Here is a 21,622-nt window from a genome sequence, read left to right on the forward strand (position 1 = left end):
AGAACGCACGCGCACATATATGGAAGAGCGATTTTGCTCCCATGACGAAGTCGCGAGAGAGACAGAAGGGAAAGATGACAGCTGCAAGCCTGCGCGCACATTTGTTGCTTGTAAAACATCCACAGAGGCAACACCTGTATATAACACATTTTGTACTGTTTATAGTACGTTTTCAATTGTGGTCAAATACTTGGGGTTTGTTTATGTGATTGTTGTTGATGATGTGCGGACGCTAACTGATACATGCTAATCGTTTGTGTGGATTGCTATTGCTTTATCAGCAGCTCGTAATGAACGCAAATTTGAATTGCAGTTATTGTTATCAGTTGGATATCCGGCGTTCTCTGGTGCTCCTTTTGTTGGGACAGAGCGTCCCACCGGGAGAACTGATTGCGAGAGTTGGTGCGTCAATCTTGCTCATGACGCACACGTTGGGCTTCCGTGATAAAAAGGCGTCATGTATCTTTTATACCCTATATTCTGCTTGTTTTCCTGGCTAGCCAACGTCTTGGCAAGGACACTACAATGACGTATAATACATGTTTTTGGATAGTTATTTTGAGATTTGGGGGGTATTTGGGGTACTTAAAGGGTTAATTCTGGCTTACGAGGAAATCCGCCAGCGTAGGTACGGAACTCGTTCGTAACCCTGAGGACTACCTGTATATACGATTACGTACATACAGACGTACAGATAGATGGACGGATAGATACATATAATATCAATATTTCAGGTCGTGGACATGACAGTTGCCATGTTTTCCTTCATCTTTGGTGAAGTCTGCATATGAAATGTTTAGGGACGTTCATTGAGGTCATGAAAAGCAAAAACAAATTCTCCCAGGGCAAAACACATTCTATATATTTTTTGTAAAATATGCATGGGTAACACTTTTATAATAGCGGACCGCAAAATATGGCCCCGCGGGCCTCGATTATATCCTGCCCGTTTTGCAAATTCAAGACCACAGGTGCAGGCAACTTGATGGTAAATGGTAAATGGTGTTATACTTATATAGCGCGCTGTGAGCCAAGTAGGGTGGCCGTTAGTCCAAATGTTTAAGTGGAGAAAATCACTCACCTAAGGTTGGCTTCATCAGAACCAGCCCGCCTAAGACGTCCACTGCTTAAAGATGGCCGCTAGTACTAACGCCGCCATCTTTTCGCCATCAAAGACGCCCGGCCGTTGCGCATGCGCACAGCGGAATATCCATGCGGGCAAGAGCAGCAGGCAGTTTTCGACACTGGGCCGCCTTTTAACTTGGCACACGCCGAGGGATGGCGGACACTAGGGAACGCATCGCCGACGTAATGGAGGCGAAAAGCAAGGAGGAGGTGAAATGTGACGACCAGAAAGCTGTGTGTCTACTCGTGCTCGGCATGGCCGGATCCGGAAAGACCACCTTCGTTCAGGTAAGAGAAAAACACAGCTCGTGTTAGCACACTCGTGCTAACACCGGAAGCGTCTGCTTTTCATGAGCAAAGTAAAGGCTCAGCTCATTTCCTAAAATGCGACATCGTAGCTTCTCTTTCCGGTACAAATTCCACGAGGGAGCGAGTAAGGACCAATTGTGCGTAGTTTTTAAAAATTGTACCGGCGGTACAATTGAAAAGCGCTATATAAGTATAACACCATTACCATTACCATTACAATTGATTTTTCTTCTATAGAGCTTCATGAAAATGACCGCAAGAGGGAGTTAAACCATCTTTACATTCTTTACTATTAGAAAAAACAAACAAACATTTGAACAGTGGCCTATACTACGAACCGAGTACAACCTCCCCAGAAGTAATCCAGTTTACCAGCGGGTAACCGGAGTTGACAAAACCTGGTTGTCTAGTTTGTGCTCAATCGGTGCTACGACGCTGATTATGAGGTTGATTAGTCGAATGTGTCAACCCAGTCAGAGTTACTGCGCGTTCACATAAAAGGGGGCGGAGAGCAGGGTCAAACACTACTTGTGACGATGGCACGGGCACCTTACTTCACAGAGGAGGAATGCGCGATGATTAAAATCCACCCTCACCGTGAAATCCAACACCGATTCGGCGAGTAGAGTGCGACGGGTCTATTGACAGCGAATTTACAGATCGTGTGATTTGTGAATGCGTCAATATGCCAGTTTACTTATGTCCATGAAAAGAAATAAAGCCTGCTGTCAGGACAATAAAAGAAGATTTGGTACGTTAACAGTAAGAAATAATTTATCGCGCATCACCACATGAGGCAGGATGATTGTATGTTTAGTCTCCTTGACTGTATGAATACGTATGTTCTTTTTTTTAGTTTGGGCCTAAAAAATCCAGCTCGACCCGACCCGAGTCCGATCAATCAACTTGATTTGCAGGCCCAAGCCCAACCCCCCCTCCCAAAATTTTATGTTATATTTGTGAGGACTCAGGAGAAGAAGAAAATGCTGGGATGCCATGCGTTGTTGCGTAAATTAAAGCCCGTCTTTTGTAACGAATTTTCGCTGACAAACAAGACTGTAAGATGCATATTCAATAAACATTTATATCTTTTATATTTGTGCGTCTGTCCTATCAGTGGATTTGACAATTTAATCTCTTCGAGTTGGCAGAAAAAAACGCAAGTTTTCTCAATGTTTAAATAGTCTACATATTTCTATGATTATTATAAATATTTACACAACGAAATAACGCTGGAAAGTCCGTTAAATATATATTTCTTGTATGAGAGCAAAGCTCCGCATTCGTTTACATTCAGCGATTTCAACAATCAATTTGAAGCGTTTCCATACCCCACTCCGAATCGCACGGCATACAGTGTTCTTACGCAGATATTCAGCATCACCGATGGACTCATGGAATACATATATTGTTCCTGGCAAAAGAGCGCACGGACAGGCACACAAGCTGAGCGGTTGTGAGGGCCTGACTCGGCGGGTTACATTAGTGACGTCCGCCTCGATCAGTTGGCACAGGTAAAGAATTTCCTCACTTGAAAATATGTCTTTCATGGAGAACATCTTCCGGGTACGCCAGCGAATTTTGGCGGTCCCGAAATACCCGTGCCCTCCGGAGAGAGCCCCTCACAATCCGCGCGCCAATGTCGTATGGGTCGTCCAAGTACGCTGTCATTGTCAGGAGGACACGTCCGCGGAGGGGTGCTGTTTAAATAGAGCGTGGTTAATTGGAATCCTGATGTTAAGCAAGATCTAACTCTGACACGACCAGGTTTGGCGTGTGGCGTGTGTTGCCATGGCAACACTTCTCGGTTCCAACATATCCACCTTTCGTAGTCTCGCATAGCCGCGAACTTACGTCGCACGTGATAAAGTTACTCTCGAAGTTACCCTGCTAAGCCAGAAAACCGGCTTCGTAGTATAGGCCACAGGTGTGGATGAGGCCTGGTCTAAAATATTTTCCTCATGACACTAATCTTGAAACTTTAGCCTCACACTATACCATATAATATACACAAGTTGCACATGTACTAAAGTGCAAATAGATCATTTATAAATGAATCTTGAAACTTTAGCCTCACAGTATACCATATAATATATACAAGTTGCACATGTACTAAAGTGCAAATAGAACATTTATAAATGATAATAAATTCGTACTGTGCACATATTTCACATTTGCATTCTCTGCATAAGGCTTTCGAGTCAATTCCATGACACGTCGAATCCATTCTTTTCAACCGCTCCTTTTCTCCCAGTCTTTGTTATAGTTCTTTAGACTTTATTTTGCCCACTTTGTCCCCCCCCCCCCCCAAAAAAAAAAAAAAAAGTTCATCGGGCTAATTGGCTAAAACTTGATGAAATTAGTTTCAGAGCCAATTAGAAGCAGGATGTTGGTGGGAACTAGGGTTGTTCCGATCATGTTTTTTTTGCTCCCAATCCGAACCCGATCATTTTAGTTTATCTGCCGATCCCGATATTTCCCGATCCGATGGCTTTTTTTTTTTTTTTTTTTTGCTCCCGATCCAATTCCAATCATTCCCGATAATTTTTCCCGATCATATACATTTTGGCAATGCATTAAGAAAAAAATGAATAAAACACGGACGAATATATACATTCAACATACAGTACATAAGTACTGTATTTGTTTATTATGACAATAAATCGTCAAGATGGCATTTACATTATTTGCATTCTTTCTGTGAGGGGGATCCACTGATAGAAAGACTTGTAATTCTTAAAGGATAAATGTGACTGTGTATTGTGACTAAATATTGTCATCTAGTGTATTTGTTGAGCTTTCAGTAAATGATACTGTAGCCATGCCCAAATGCATGATGGGAAGCGCAACCATGACTGTGCGTATTGGCACCAATTGATATATCTTCTCTGTGTTGGGAAATAACATAGGGTGCTAAGAAAAAGATCAACTACTACCTTTCGTCCCATGATTGCTTTCCCACGATATTTCTAAATGTTGAGAGAGGAATTTTAAGGCTTAAGCCAAATAAAAAAATGCTCCAAAGACTGCCACAATTCACTCTACTCATTTTACGCTGCCTTTTAGCTCTATATATAGGTAAATCGGCACCATTATAGATTGAACGCGACAATGCGTGAGTGGGTCGTGCAGTGCATGTGTGAATTGCGTTAAAGAATTTGACGTGATTAATTTTTTAAAAAATTGATTACCTCCGTTAACGCGATAAATTTGATAGCCCTACTTAAAGCCAAAACTAAAGACTTTGGATGAGTGTAAGACATTTTGTCTGTAAGGTTAAATACAATTAGAAAACGATTTAATTAAAAAAATAAAAATAAAAAAAGGCATTTTTTTTGCCGATTCCGATACTTTGAAAATTATGTGAACGGACCAATGCCGATCGATCGGGACATCTTTAGTGGGAACAGAGGCTGCCGTCTACTTGTTGCAGGTGTGTGTGAGTGACTGTGTGAGGCGGAGCTTGGGGTCAGAGGGAACAGAATAAAAGGCAAGACAGACTATCCTACATTTAAATAACAGTGAAATTATCGACTGGACAATTTATCACAGAATTGCTACACTTTAAAAACTAGCCCAAGAAAACGGCAACAAATATTCTTAAGTGACTTCACACAAAAACAAGGCCAAATTTGCTTATAATAAGCGGTCGTGGCAACACTGAGCGAGGTGATATTTTTAGTGGGGTCAATGCTGAAGTGATCACGTGCCTTTTTGGACTCGTCGATGCAATGGCATACTGCACGCATGCTATTTTTAGACCGTGATGTCGCATCGTAAAGCGGAAGTAAAACAGAAGTGGGACATTATAGACCCGTCCTTGCATAGAAACCATGTTAATTCTGCTACTTTTCTCCGGTAATCTTTCAAAAACAAACATGCCGATCACACATTGCTTTTTTGGAACTTGTAGAAACGACTCTAGACATTACGACATATTAAGGATGTTTTCTTCATACTTCCCGAAGCCAAAAACTCGGAGGAAAAAACTATCGAGTCGCTCTCGGTATATGATTGGCCGAAGAGTAGAAATGCTCTCCCGTGAAATGCCTGTTTAAAAATGTTCCCGTTGTTACTTCTTACATTTGCTTAAAAGTGCCAATTTAAAAAGGAAAAGCGATGGATGATACTACACACAGAGCGTATTATTAACAAATGTTAAAGTTGTATAATCATATAGCGAGAATAAGGAACGTCACTGACAAGCGCAGGCCCCCGCGAGTGGATAGTGAGGGGAATAGGATAGTGCGCCTACACCGGCGTTGTCAGATTGAGCAAAGAGGAAGAAAGTGGGCGAGGGAGCGAGATCGGTGAGTTGGAAAAGTGCGCGGGTAGCGCCGAGTTGAGTGGCTTCATCCCCCACGTTTTTGTTTTGGTCAATAAACAGGGGTGCACAAAAGTGGTCCGCATGCGCGCATGCGTACTGGACGTAGACAAACGCGCTGGCCCTCAACGACTTCCATACGCTTTTGCGTACCGATGGCTGACCACTGTATTTGCGGCGGACACGAGAAAATAACTTCTAAAAATGTCGAAGAGGCAGGCCCCACTGAGTAATTATTTCCGTCTTCCCCCACCCCCGTCAAAAGACAGACGACGGAGACGTCACCGGAGCTACCGAAAAAAAGGACTTTTGCTGAAAAGTGGCTGCAGGAGGTACCATGGCTAGAAGCAAATGATGCTCGCACGGAAATGTGGTACAAAATGTGCCGTGAGACTACCAATGTCGCTGATTAGAGCAGCGCATTTTATGTAGGGTCAAAGAATTTCAGCCATCCAAACTTTGAAAAGCACGAAAAAAAAGAGAATGTGGCAATTAAGCAAACTATCGATGTCAGACAGGACCCCACTTGCCCTATAAAGGTGATGAAGAACAGTGCCATGCACTGACAAACGTGTTTTTGCTCGCATTTTACAAAGCTAAACATGCACGTTCAATGAGGTCTTATAAGGAGGATATCCCACTTTTACAAAGGCTTGGAGTTAATGTGGGAGCCGCATAATGCCCTTTATTTTGGATTGGTGCTTTTATATTTATTTCTTTATATTTCACTTCAAAGTAATGGCAATTTTGTTGTGCCAGTTGATGTTAATCAATCATTAATTGTTAATATAATTATTTAAGTTAATTGGCTGTAAGTAAAGCTTGTCATAATTTTATCGCATCAGGCGGGTCGGCTCTCAAGCTCAATGAGGACCAAGTCACATCTCCAGGTCCTCCTCTGAGAACCTTGGCAAAAAAAATATGTGCACCCGTTGATAAAAGTATCCATAAAGAGCCATCCGACGTCTCTCGGTTTTTTATGCATGCCGCCGCCTTCCTGAGGAGGAAATCGGACGAACCCAGACGAACCGACGACAACGAGCCAAGTCAATCGCCGGTGAGGAGTTGAAAACACTGCCAATTTCCAAAAAGGGCAGAGTTGGTAACACGTGAAAGCGGCATAAAGCCAAAAAAGCGGACCAGAATAGCCAGAGCCTGGAATTATTTCAAGGAAAATATGGAGGGTTCCACTTTGTGTACTCTTTGCTAAGCTGAGCTCCCACGGTAGCATGTCGGCTATGAACGAACACTTGAAGCGCCGTCACCCAAGTGTAATTTTCGAAGACAACAAGAAACAACAAGCTAGCGGATTGTAAGTCCATACAACTTTCTAACAATTTTTTAAATGGAAGTTGCCTTTATGTGCGTTGTATCAACGTGCATTTTTATTTAATAAAATAATTAATATAATTATATATTTTTTTAAATTATTATTAAATTTATTAGGATCATGGAAGCTCCCACTTGGGGAAAATATATACATACAGTATATCCTGTATATACATAATATAATAAAAATATATATGGAAACAGCAATGGCCTACTTACTGTAATCCATGACTGCACAAATGTTAGTTATTTAGTATTATAAAGTTTTACATATAGTAGTATACTATAAAATTAATACTATATATTCAATTTTTGTTACTGTGGGTATGTGTGCCTTTCATTCAAAATAATTGTGGTAATATTTCAGTGTGCCCTCTACTTTATCTATTTTCAGGTTAAAACAAACAAAAGTTGAACAGTTTTCCCCCATCCTCCAAAAATGCGGCATGCACACCAGAAAAAGCATCTGAACTCACACAAAGTATTCTGAAAATGGTTGTCCGGGACATTCCAATTCATTTTAACATTTAGAAATATATAGACAATGACATACCACAAAAAGAGTAAGAATTGTTTTGACTCCTGTTAAAGAGGTGAAGTCACAGTGTTTCCGTTGACATTTTTTTGCACTAGTTAATGCCAGCAGCATTTGACCTCATTGTTTGTGATTTATTATTGGTATTTATTTTATTTATTTATACGTTAATAAAGAATTTAGGTGTTCCAAAATGTTTTTGTGAATTAATAAGCTTGAACAAAAATTTCATTAATAAAGTAGTAAAAAAAAAAAAAAATTTAGATTAGTCGACTAATCGTAAAAATAGTCGGCAGACTAATCGGGAGGAAATTAGTCGTTTCGGACAGCCCTACTATAATATTTAAGAAAGACAGGGCTGTTGGTAAAGGATAGCTTGTTGAAACAGAAGAATGTCATTGTCAGTCGCTTAAGAACTTTTTCAGCCCTCGACACTCAAGCCATCTCTTTATGAACTGAACATTTTTATGTTCTTCCACATCTTTGCCAGTGAATTTGGCACCAGGGACATCATTCTCCGAGAGAATTGGTAGGTTTAGCTCTGTAAATATCTCCTTTGTACACGATTTCCATTCATTTCCAATCGGGGACAAACGGTAGCATGTCCCCCCCCTTAGCAACAGTAGCTAACCTCATGAATATTAATGAGCGGAAGTGACGTGTTGCTTGCGGTACGCCATTTGGGGACTGTCCCTGCCTTCGCAGTACACCTGAAACTCTGTACTAGCTACTCTCAAACGGGATACTGTTGACTCTAGCCTATGCAAGCATGGCCCGCTGTACCACAAATAATGTTCAAATTACCGCCGACCTCGATAACAAACAAGTAGTTTTTAATCTATCTTCTTGCTGTCGTTCCACAGAGATTGACGGCTCACCTTCACGCTCTCGGACAGCCCCCGTACCTCATCAACCTGGACCCCGCCGTACACGACATCCCCTTCCCCGCAAACATTGGTAAGGAGCGCTAGTGTAAAGAGGCCGCCTTCTCTGGCCGTCGCTGAGCTCCGTCTCTTTCCGGTAGATGTCCGGGACACTGTCAACTACAAAGAAGTGATGAAGCAGTACGGCCTGGGACCCAATGGCGCCATCGTCACTTCGCTCAACCTCTTCGCCACTCGCTTTGATCAGGTGACCGTCGCCGTATTTTTCTCTCGTTTCCTCTTTTCTCTCCGTGACGATCTGTGTTTCGGGGCCGCCCACCGACAGAGGTTTGTTTGACTGTGATCGATGGCGCCCAAACAAGCATTTGTAGTCGAAGTTGCATGAGTATGCGGATGATTGGGTGGGTGTCGACTTACAAAACCTTGCCGATAAATAAGAATCTCTCTGAGCCGCACGGCTAAACCTTTAGCCACACTTTGCCCGTCCCGGGAAAATCGGGAAGCCACATTTAGACCGTGTGGGCTTGATTTCAACTCTTGGCACAGGTTTTTTTAACCGACATTTTGGAAAACGCCTCGAGAGGAGACTGGCATCGCTTTGAATTGCAAAGATTCGGCTTTTGTTTCCACTTCCAAACAATTTGCCATTTAAAAGGTGTCTGGCAGGGTTGAAAGAAAGGGTGATAGACCACCAGTTTGTTTTTCTCAGGATATGACAACAATCTATATCTTAGCTTTACACAGGAATTAACAGAAGTGTCATGAATCCGCTAACTTATGTGGAATCAAAGTCTAGACTTGAACGTATGATAAGCTGATGGCAAGATCTCGTCAAACACTGGCAATCAGACACGTGAACTACTTCAGTTTTTGCTCACAGACACAAAACAAAAATGGACCAGGCTGCCTAAAAGGGTTTGTTCCGCTCGTACATCAAAGCGCCGGCGGGTTTCTCAATATTTTGGAGTTGAGCTCTATCCGCGCAAAATGGATCGCAAGCAAATTCTACACTTTGAAAAGGGTGCCATTTTGCCCGGCCAAGTTTTGTGACTGTTTACTCTTTGTGTGTTGCAGGTGATGCACTTCTTGGAGAAGAAACAGCACAATCACAGGTCAGCAAGTTGACGTAAATGTCACCCTTTCATACGCCTGATCCATTTAGAAGGCGGGAGTGGGGGGCGACTAGCAAATAATTATTTTGATAGTTGAAAAAACTAGGGCTGCAGCTATCAATTATTTAAGTAATCGATTAATATATCAATTAGTTAGTTCAAATAATCGAGTAATTGGACCAGGAACATTTAATGCCTTGCAAAATAAATTTAGGGGATATAAAACAAAGATTTGCTAAAATTGCACTTTCAAAAGAACAGTCTAACGCGAATACAAAATATAAATAAAATTCCCGAGTGTTTCTTCTAACTATGCAGAGTCACACTTTCACAAGTGCAATAAATGCGTTTAAAAATACCCGAGTTGAGCATCGAATGGTAAAAAAAAAAAACAATAATAGATGAGGATCTAAGCTCGACAAAAGAACAATTCGCTAACTTGCAGAGCAAAAGTCCGCTCGCTTAAATGCTATCAATTGCTAACTTTTTTTTTTTTAACAATGCGCTTAACAAATCGTTCAAACACATATTCCCACAAAGAAAAACAGCTAAATATACCTATAGACTAAATTACGAATGCATAAAAAACCCATATTGTCTCAAACAACAATGTACTTTATGTTGGTCTTTAACAGGAAGCAGCATGACTAATCAAAGTTAAATGAGTTATGGCATATTCACTGTTGACTATATTATTATTATATATTCACTACTACTAGAGGGCAGTGTATCCACTCAAATCAATAAAACTAAATGCAAACAATTTTGAAACCATTTGATTCAAAGCCTTTTCTAATCAAATTAGTCAAGTTAATCAATTATTCGTTGCAGCACTAGAGGAAACGTTTAGAGACATGTTGTCGACATCGAAATTCTCCAAATAGTCTTTTGGAGCCTCTTAATAGCAAGTATTTCCTTTTTCCCTTTTCATGTGTATTACTTTTTCCATAAAAAAAAAATTACAAAAGGGAGACCGTAAAAAGTCTCCTTATTTATTTATATAGAATTAAATATAGTCTTTTTTTTTCTTGTGGATTTGAAAAAGGAAAAATAAACGTAAATTCAGTAAATTAAATATTCTCTTCATTCATTTTTTTAAAGTGGGAAAACTAAACTTTTTGTATTTTTGTAGTTGGAAAAAACTCGAGTGTGGTCGAATCAAGAAGTAACTCCTTAAGCTTACTTAGTACTTAAGCAAGAAACTAGAAAACTAAAGAAGTTACTTTTCAAATCAGTGTGTCAAGGGTTGTCAAGACGTAGTGTCTCCTCAGTATGCCCTATGACCTCCGTCTGTAGGTACGTCCTCATCGACACGCCAGGTCAGATCGAAGTGTTCACGTGGTCGGCGTCTGGCGGCATCATCACAGAAGCCCTGGTGCGTTGCCGCCACCCTCCCCAGACCATACACGACCAACCCGCTGACACGCACGCGTGTCTGTTCATCAGGCGTCATCCTTCCCCTGCGTGGCGGTCTACGTGGTGGACACGTCTCGCAGCGTCAATCCTGTTACCTTCATGTCCAACATGCTGTACGCCTGCAGGTAGGCCTCTGCCAGAGCACGCGCCTTTGGCCCCACTCTTCTTTTTTTAAGCTTGGCCGCTTTTCTTTTCAGTATCCTCTACAAGACCAAACTGCCCTTCGTCGTGGTGATGAATAAAGTGAGGCCGCCCTCCTTCCGTTTTTTTCTGCACGTTTGCAGAACCGCCACGTCTCGTTGCAGACGGACATCATCGAGGAAAGCTTCGCGGTGGAGTGGATGAACGACTTTGAAGCTTTCCAGGATGCCCTGAACCATGAGCGCTCTTACGTCAGCAACCTGACCCGATCCATGAGTCTGGTGCTGGATGAGTTTTACTCCGACCTGAGGGTGAGTCTAGTTTACCCATTTCTGGCTCATGCAATTTACCAATCCGGTGTGGCAGTTTATCTCGTGCCAAAACACCACCCGCTAGTTTCACAAGTGTCGAGAAATGTTCAGTTGTTTACTTCGCCGTTACGTTGAGGGACTGACGAATGGGCCGTTGAGAACTCAGCCTAACTTTGCGATGCCATTCCAGGTGGTGGGTGTGTCCTCAGTGACAGGCCGCGGATTGGACGAGCTGCTGGTCAAGTTGCAGGATGCTGCAGATGAGTACCATAGGTGAGAATGTTTTCCTTTGATCGCTCGAAGGTTGCGAAATGACCCTTGCTGTGCTGGTTGGCCGAAAGACCGCTGGCTAAATGCTCGTCTATTAAATCTGAATTTGGAACCACTACCCTAGTTTGAAACCCTATATAAAACATAACCCTAGTTTGAGACTTCTATTTGAAATCCTGAGAGAGGTTTTAAACTGTAGTTTGAAACCCAACTCATGAACCCTAACCTTAATCTTAAACCCTACTTTGGAACCCAATCCCTAGTTTGAAATACTAATTTGAAACCTGAGTTTGAAAGCCTACTTTAACCCAAACCCTAGTTTGGATCCCTAAATTGACACCCCATCCCTTGTTTGAAACCATAGTTTGAAAGCCTACTTTGGAACACTAACCCTAGATGAGACAAATGAACATTTCAACGAAACGTTTCACCAGACCTTAATCACGAAGCAACAATACTCAGCTGTCTTGTCCCGTCTGCTGTCCTTTCCATTTGTCCGGAAAGGTGCTCACCTGTGCTTTTGCCCCTCAGGGATTATCAACCAGAATACCAACGACTACGCCGGCAACTGGTGAGTGTGTGTGTGGCGAACGCGCTGGAGACGGATGATGCTGCCTGCTTGACCGGAGTGTTGGGGCTTGACGGCTTTTTCGCTGTTTGTCAGGCGGAGGCTGAAAGTAGAAAGCAGAAAGAGCAGTTGGAGCGACTGGGCGAGGATCTCGGTGCCGTCCGCGTGACACCACCTTCCGTCGCAGGTGAGCAAAAAAAGCCGGGTTCGCCTCTCTTTTGGATCTCCTTACCCAACACTGCGACACACCAACTGAAGCACAGTTGTTCTGCGGCGCTTCTAGATACTAGGGGTTTTACAATATATCGAAAAGGTGATATGTCGCGATGCTTTTTAGCCCAAAAGGTTATCAGTATGCTACCAGCAAGAAGTGATGTTTTCAAAAGGTTTCGCTGTTTAAAAATACAAGAAACAACAGGTTGCTAACAAAATCTTCCATTAGAATAGAGTCTATGTTAGCTTACTGGCTGCCATTGACAGCGCTAGACATGCATTCATTTTGACGAGATTGGACGTCTAGCGCCGTCAATGGCACTGAAACCAGAGCATTCACAGCCAGACTTTTGTGGCCATTTACAGGTCACTTCCTGTTCAGTTTAGGGCAGGGGTCCCCAACCTTTTTTGCACCACGGACCGGTGTTATTTGGGTCTTTTTTTCAAGGACCGGTGTTCTGACAAATTTTGCAACCCATCAAAAATTGCAACGATGCGGTTCTGCGCATGCGCGTAACGTTAAACATAGCCGGAAAATGCGCAAATGCAGCGATTCCAAAGTAAATGCTACAAACTTTCTTGAAAGAAAGGAATATTAACTTATGTTTGATCATGGAAGGACTTGTAGAAAAGTTCTCCTCAGATTCATCCTGCAATGTAAGCTTCACACAACAGCTGCAAACCGTGCTCACCATTAACGACTTCGCCTGGTCGTTAAACATTAAGAAGCCCGCTTCACAAAGATACGATGTTGGAAATTGTAGCAAGGTTTTCAACGCTCTTGCCGCGATGTCAGGATATTCCAGAATGACTTTAATCCAGAACCTCGATAGACTTGTTGTCTCAAATGTACGTTTAATAAGGTCGCCGTCATTTGCGATCTCTCTGTTTATTCACAAACGGGTCACGAATCCACTCCTTCGCAGTTCGTGGGTCTTCAAGGTTGTAGGCTTGTCAGGTGCCCTTTTCGCCGTAAAAATAATCCTTTTCCCCCGTAAAAATATTTCCAAAATTTTCCTGTTATCTTCGCTCGTGTGGGGGCTAATTATTTCCGGGAACAAATGTGCTGCGCCGCGGCCTAAGTAATATGCTATTATCGAGGACAAGCGCACATAGATATATTATATACACAAACAAAATGTACTGCTATCAGTCCAATCAATGGACTTCTATGACAACGTTGTAATCTATCCCGTAGTATTATATCTAGAGTAGACAGGGATATTGGTGTGTTAAACAGGGGTACAGGGTTAATTCGGCCAGAATGCGGTCGTTATTAAATTGTTTTTTCTTTGCGGCCCGGTCATAAATGCGCCACGGACCTGTACCGGTCCGCGGCCCGGCAGATGGGGACCCCTGGTTTAGGGCATTTACAGGTTACTTCCTGTTGATTTTGAGTCGGTATTCATTCATTCGAGTTGCAGTAGGAAGGAAGGAATAGATAAAAGGTTGCGGTCTTCTGCAGATGAGCGAGGTATTGTTCGTGTCGCGTTCAAGAACTGCTCAGATTTCTAGCCTTCAGCCACTTTGCGGCCATGACAATGTGGAACCCAGCACGTCTACTATACATCATTTGATTAAACTCGTCAAGTGTTGATATACACAAAAGTGTCCTTTCCATTTCATCCATATATGACGACTGTCAATCCTCCCCTTGTGTTTTAATTCCAACACATTGTCGAAGACGGCAATGTGGCTGATGGCTAGAAATCCGAGCAGTTGTTGAACGCGACACGAGCAGCTATCCAACAGCGCCATGGTGCCAAGCAAGCTTAAACCTAATCTCCAAACAAAGCACCCGTCACTTCAACACAAGTCGATGGACTATTTTGTTCGCCTTCGTAAAAACACAGAGAAACAGGCAATGTTATTGAGAAATACTACCAATGTAAATGAGAAAGCCAGTGCTAAATCCAAAAAGTCCCACACTGTGGCAGAGACAATACCTGCCTGCAAAGCCATTGTCAGCGAGATGCTCGGCCCTGATGCGGTTGAGGTCATTGCTCAAGTTCTAATTCTGAGGTTTTCAAGTATAACTGCTATAAAAAAAAAACACAGACAGAGAGCTGTTGACGAAGATTCCTGCCAGGATATCTGCTTTGTGTTAATCTAAACAGGCTCAAGTTTCACACTGAGTAAGTATAAATATTGAAAAAATTTATAATTGAATATACAGTACAGAAAGTAATTTTGGAACATTTTTAGTTTGTGGTGTGCTGCGAGATTTTTCTCCATGTAAAAACATGCTGTGACTCACAAAAGGTACAAAAACACTGATCTAAAATCAACAGTAAGACCCGTAAATGCCCCAAAAGAAAAAGGAAGTGACCGAAAATCAACAGGAAATGACGTGAAATGCTTCAAAATGAACTCATTGCCCGGCATTGACTTCCACCGACGTTCGTACATTCGCTGCCACCCCTCCTAGTTCATATGGATTGGACATATACAAGTGGTAAACTCATTCCATTTCGCGGCAGAAGGATTATAACGCCATATCGTGAGATCATAGTTATCGTGAGCCTTGTATTTATTATTGTATCATGAGGTTCCCAGGTGTTCCCACCCCTATTAGATATGGAAAGCCGTGTGCGTAGTGCATAGCCATGGCGGTCCACCTTCCCATCAGACGGCAGAGAAAAGCAGACCGGCGGTGTGAATTTTACCATCCGGGCCATCTGTTGAAGAGCATTTTGCTTTTGGACATCTGCAGAAAGAGTTGAGGAGGGCGGGCCCAGCGACCTGATCATGACCCGTGGCACCCCGGACTCAGACGAGGAGAACGAGGACGACACGGACGACGTAGACCACGAAAGTAAGTCGCCGCGAGCTTCGGAAACGTATGGCACTGCGCCGATTTGGCATTTGAAATGGTGACGACGTCCACACAATCTTGACCCGTATCTCATAACCATGCAATCAATCGTGTTGGTGTTGGCTATGTTTTCAAGATAGTTATTAAAACTTACCATTGCATGTCAATATTTGTAGTATGAACAGCAACATTTGTAATCCAGCAGCTCTGCAGGGAACAGGGTGTCTAGGCAAGCAGGGCAGAATGATGTCATGTTTTTTTTTTTTTTTTTTTTTAAAGTGGGAATGAAAGGGACATCCCATCCACCAAATCAATCACCTTGATGCACTGTATTGTTTACTCTTTGACATGGCTTTGTTTGAACAGTTAAATCTGTTCATATCTTTTTTTTTTTTTACTGGCATACTAGCAAGCACTATTGACTTGGCTATCTTAGCCAATCAGGAGCCATGCAACTACCAAATAACAAACTGCACAGAATTTGAGGAAACCCATCTCTGCCAGCTAATGTCAAAAATTCACACATAGGTGCCAATATTTGACCTTTGCTTCCAACAAATGTGTGGCTCTGCATTTGTTTTCAGAAACTGAGGAGAGCAAAGAAAAGGCCGCCTTTGGAAACTTCCTGCGCGAGCGTCGTCAGGTGGTCCAGGTCCGAAATCGCAAGTGTGACTTGCCATAATTTCCTTCACGTCAACGAGCAACTCCTCCTCCCTCATCTTTTCCTTGTTTTTGTAACCCCGTTTGGATATTATATTCTCGTCGGTGGGCGATGAGCACATGAGCCTCAGTTGCAGGAAATGCAATCTGTTGTCACATAACGCTCCCTGACACCAGCGATGTTTCAAGCGACCGAGCGGGGGACTAAGTGCTCGATCCTCACGGTCTGGCCAATTAGCAGAGTTTTATTCCTGAAAGGTGTTCTTCGTTTTTTTTACGTTGCTGATCCAAACATACGGTGCTTTGAATATGATGGACATCGTCAGGGGTGTCCACTGCAACTCACCAATAGGCAAGTTGCATTTGCAAAGCAAGGATAGCCACCTTCTCAGAACAGCATGTAAAGCCTGCCTTTTTTTTTTTTTTTTTAAAAAAGCTCAGTTAACCTGCCCTCTAGCACCTACAGAGTCCTCCGCGATCAGGCAAGCACTGTCATTCTCACCGATATCCGGACCGTCAGCCCTCTGGATTACAACACGGACTCTGCGCGGCACCTTCCGAAAGACCTGTGGAGAGATCCACCCATTGTAATTTTTCCAAATGGCAATTCCTTGTTGCGGCTTACTGCACTACAGGTTTTTTTTTTTTTACCCCCTTCCCCCCAAATTTACTTAGGAGCATCATCTCCGTACAAGTATTTTCTTCTCTGAACTAAAGTCATAAAAATTTCTTCCAAATATTGTCTTGTACATATTTGTCCTGAAGTGTGCAAAGAGAGATCCCACTTTCTGGTTGATGACTGCTATTTTGATTGGGAAAATGTATGCCCTGGGTTCTTCAATTCATGCAACAAATTAAACAAGTCTTTGTAATGCCTGAACCAGACTGCACAATTTTTGGGTAGTTCCCAATGAGCGATGTGTCACATTACACGACACTAATGATGTCGCATTTGCCACATGTGTATATATATTTTGTCTGGTTCAAAATTGACCCGTTTTCAAATGTGGGTGTCCAAAAATTGGTGGATTGTTTTATCATCTCAAAACTTGAAAATTGGTCAATCTTGACTCAAAAACTGCAATAGTAATTTCGGGCCGAGTCAGATCAAATTTGATGCGCCAGCAAAAATTGGGCAAATTTCTAACACAATAAAAATGATGCGTGTGTGTGTGCGCTATCAATGATTGCAATGGGATGATTTATTGGTCTGTGCATGAGTCACATCACTTCCTCTTGACTCAGCCACTAAATGAAGATTATAAATGTGGTCTGGCATACTTGATATGTATTACTCATGCAGAAATACTGATCTGGAAAACTTTACAACATTTAAACTTGAAATGTAAAACTATAATGCTCATTCATAGGGCAGACGTGGGTTGGGTGACATCATATTTGACTCATGCATGCATTTATTACAGAGAAACTCAATGTCAATTTTTTAAAACTCTATCAAACACATCCTGACAGATTGTGAGATGGAAGATTGTCACTACAGATTGAAATGGAATTTTCATTACAAATGCTGGTAATTTATACTTTTTTTTTTTTTTTTTTTTTTAAATCTTCAAGAAGGAACATGTATGAGATTAGCCTATAACCAGGGATGGGTAGTCACACATTACATTTACTCGAACTTTTTGAGAAAAATGTACTTCCAGGAGTAGTTTTTAAGTTTTTAGTTTTAAACCATACTTTTTACATGAGTAGATTTATGAAGAAGAAACGGTACCCTCTTAATCCGCTACTTTGGGATACACTAGTCATTATATTTTTCCTCTTTTATAATACATATTATGGTCTAATGTGGTTATGCCATAGGTTCTAGTCTTCTCTATAATAAGAACAGTTCAAACAGATAAAAGAAAATAGAATTGTTTAAAAAAAAAAAAGTCATCATAAGCAGTTACTCACAATGTTACTCATTTCTTGAGTGTTCTTTTCACCAAATACTTTTTAACTTGTATTTGAGTACATTTTTGTATGACTAACTTTTACTTGAGCAATTTTATTTTGAAGTACAGTGATCCCTCGCTCCTTTGCTCCCCCAGTCCATCGAGGATTTGTTTATCATTTAAAAAAAAAACAACAGATGAGCTGTCCTGAGCTGATCGCGCAGTCTCACTCTCGCACCCTCCCTCTCCCTGCTCTTTGTTCTTCAGGCAGTGCACGAGCACTTGAGTTGCTTATTAAAGTTAACGATAATTGACAGATGAAGGTGTTTGATCTTCCCACAGTCACGAACTAGAAAAGTGCCACATAGGTCAATCATCGTTTAATTTGTTAAGCAGTTGCTGTGGCAACTCATTGTGTGTAACTGAGCAGCTCGAGCAGATTTTTAGTAGACTCACTCAATGAAGCATTTAATAAAGCCAAACATTTTTCTACTAATACTTGTTTGAAAAGAATTCGATGGGACGGTAAAATGTTTAAAACTTATCGTAATTATTACATTTGAGGTGCTTAAAAAAAACATTTGCTCAAATATATATGGCGGAAAACTCTGCTCTGAGACCCCCCAATTTGTCCAAATTTCAAAATTTTCCTGTATGCATGTGTGATACATCATCGGAAAGCTTAAAAATCTCAATTTTCTGGGGAAGAAAATGTTTTAACAGAAGAGCATTTTAATTTTTTATTTTTTTTAAACGGCAAAACCCAAACTGGAGGTGAGAGCATAATTAAAGACGCTGATGATTTTAACGAGATCGCGTACTTACCTCTTTTCTATCCAAAAACTCCAGGTAGCATATATCACCGAGTGTCAAGACACAGCTGTGAATGGCCACAGCCGAATTTTTGGGGGATTTTATTGGTGAAACATGGTAATATAACAAGGGTCGCAATGCAGAAATCACAGACATCAAGGAGTGGTCTACATTTTCTTTTTCATATATTAAGCCTTTTAAAAGTTTTTTTTTTCTCATTTTTTTCTTTGTTTGGATCGATTATCATCTAAAATATTGGGGTAAATGCGACAGAAACAAAAAAAAATACAATTAAGCGATAGTTATCCGTGACTTATTTACAGACACTATTTCATTGTGACATAATTTAAGTTTAAAATATGCGAGTACATTTTTTTAATATACCTAAATATTAGACATCAATTAATGATTCTACGCTAAAAATCACAGACATTTCGAATAATAAATATAATTACTTGTTTTTATGGCTTGGTTGAAAGCGGTTGCGCGACGTCTGTAAACGGGGGTTTCCAGGGTAAGACGGACAAATGAAAAATAGTTCGGGGGCTGAATGCGCCATGAATCTGCTATGGCAGCATATAGACACATTCTCTCAAACACCAGTTCTTTTGGCTTGAAATACAGCAGTTTATGATAAAGAGGGGTGCAAGCGCAGAAACTGCTTTTTCGGCCTTGTCTCTGTTTTCCGCCTTTTTCATAGATTTTTTGAAAATTATATTTTGGGCAAAAAAGTGAAAAAAATATATCTTTCCAATGCTAAATCTGAATGAATAATGAACACACACACAATGATGGGTTTGGGGGGCTACTTCACGGTTTTTCACTTATCGCGGCAGGTTCTGGTCCCTATTAACCTCAAAAAACGAGGGATCACTATCACTACTCTTACTTGAGTAAAAATTTTTGCTACTCTACCCTCATCTACCTACTAGTCCTTCTCAAAAAATTTGCATATTGTGATAAAGTTCATTATTTTGTGTAATGTACTGATAAACATTAGACTTTCATATTTTAGATTCATTACACACAACTGAAGAAGTTCAAGCCTTTTATTGTTTTAATATTGATGATTTTGGAAAAAAAAAAAAAAAGAAGAAAAAACAAAAATCCCCATCTCAAAAAAATGAGTATATAAGGAAGATATACTCTAAAGAAGTTACTAACTTATTATCACCTGAATCAACAAATTAACTCAAAACCCCTGCGGAAGATTCCTGAGGCTTTTAAAAACTCCCAGCCTGGTTCATTACTCAAAACCGCAATCATGGGCAAGACTGCCGACCTGACTGCTGTCCAGAAGGTCATCATTGACACCCTCAAGCAAGAGGCTAAGACACAGAAAGAAATTTCTGAGCGAATAGGCTGTTCCCAGAGTGCTGTAACAAGGCACCTCAGTGGGAGGTCTGTGGGAAGGGAAAAGTGTGGCAGGAAATGCTGCACAACCAGAAGAGGTGACCACACCCTGAGAAAGATTGTGGAGAAGGGCCGATTCCAGTCCTTGGGGGACCTGCAGAAACAGTGGACTGAGTCTGCAGTAGAAACATCCAGAGCCACCGTGCACAGGCGTATGCTGGAAATGGGCTACAGGTGCCGCTTTCCACAGGTCAAGCCACTTTTGAACCTGAAACGCAGCAGAAGTGCCTGACCTGGGCTACAGAGAAGCAGCACTGGACTGTTGCTCAATGGTCCAAAGTACTTTTTTCAGATGAAAGCAAATTTTGCATGTCATTCGGAAATCAATATGCCAGAGTTTGGAGGAACACTAGGGAGAAGGAAATGCCAAAATACCTGAAGTCCAGTGTCAGGTACCCACAGTCAGTGATGGTCTGGGGTGCCATGTCAGCTGCTGGTGTTGTTTTATCAAGGGCAGGGTCAATGCAGCTAGCTATCAGGACATTTTGGAGCACTTCATGCTACCATCTGCTGAAAAGCTTTATGGAGATAAAGATTTCATTTTTCAGCACGACCTGCTCACAGTGCCAAAACCACTGGTAGATGGTTTACTGACCATGGCATTACTGTGCTCAATTGGCCCGCCAACTCTCCTGACCTGAACCCCATAGAGAATCCGTGGGATATTGTGAAGAAGTTGAGAAACACCAGACCCAACACTGTGGATGAGCTTAAGGCCGCTATCGAATCATCCTGGGCCTCCATAACACCTCAGCAGTGCCACAGGCTGATTGCCTCCTTGCCACACCGCATTGAAGCAGTCATTTCTGCAAAAGGATTCCCGACCAATTATTGAGTGCATAGCTGATATAATTAATTGAAGGTTGACTTTTTTTGTATTAAAAAACACTTTTTTGTATTGGTCGGATGAAATATGCTATTTTTTCGAGATAGGGATTTTTGTTTTTTCTTGACTTTTTTGCCAAAATCATCAATATTAAAACAATAAAAGGCTTGAACTACTTCAGTTGTGTGTAATGAATCGAAAATACATGAAAGTCTGTTAATCAGTACGTTACAGAAAATAACTATCACAAATATACAAATATAAAATATACAAATATAAAATTAACAGGTGTGAATTTTATTCCTCATCAGAGCACAACGCACAAATATCTTATTGTGCAAAAAACGGAGTTGCACGAAAAAACAACACAAAATAAAATTGGAAAAACAAAAATTAAAACTCAAAAACATAAATCAATAGTGTTGAAAAAAAAGACGGGTCCCTTCCTGGCAACAGCAGCACGCAAAGGAGCGCAAAGTGGCAAGCGAAGGAATTTTAAGGACGCTAATGACGAGCGCCTAGATGAGGCGCTGAGTGACATCATCTGGCAGAAGGACGGCTGCGCCGTGAGAAGCCCACGTGACCGATGACGAGTCGTACCGGCCGGCCAGCAGCCAATGAAACATCTTCTAAATGATGTCATGCAGCAGCTGCAGCGGT

The 21,622-nt window shown here is 41.5% G+C and overlaps 2 protein-coding genes across 2 annotated transcripts in view; one reads left to right on the forward strand and one right to left on the reverse strand.

Moving 5' to 3' along the window:
• LOC130913744 (cyclic nucleotide-gated cation channel beta-3-like) overlaps positions 1-1,543 on the reverse strand; it is a 78,633-nt gene extending 77,090 nt beyond the window's left edge. Inside the window, exon 1 of the mRNA XM_057832591.1 lies at positions 1,082-1,543. The gene's annotated coding sequence lies outside the window, so the exon portion shown is untranslated. The remainder of the gene's footprint in view (positions 1-1,081) is intronic.
• On the forward strand, positions 1,174-17,184 carry gpn1 (GPN-loop GTPase 1). Its single transcript, XM_057832618.1, has 13 exons — positions 1,174-1,413; positions 8,486-8,579; positions 8,647-8,753; positions 9,581-9,618; positions 10,915-10,993; positions 11,065-11,159; positions 11,232-11,277; positions 11,340-11,486; positions 11,677-11,759; positions 12,288-12,327; positions 12,421-12,511; positions 15,251-15,352; positions 15,937-17,184. Exons 1-13 carry the CDS (start codon positions 1,279-1,281, stop codon positions 16,032-16,034), a joined length of 1,155 nt encoding a protein of 384 aa, XP_057688601.1. The 5' UTR covers positions 1,174-1,278; the 3' UTR covers positions 16,035-17,184.
• Positions 17,185-21,622: the final 4,438 nt, after the last annotated feature.

Source organism: Corythoichthys intestinalis, chromosome 1 (genome assembly GCF_030265065.1).
Source record: "Corythoichthys intestinalis isolate RoL2023-P3 chromosome 1, ASM3026506v1, whole genome shotgun sequence".
Lineage (NCBI taxonomy): Eukaryota > Metazoa > Chordata > Actinopteri > Syngnathiformes > Syngnathidae > Corythoichthys > Corythoichthys intestinalis.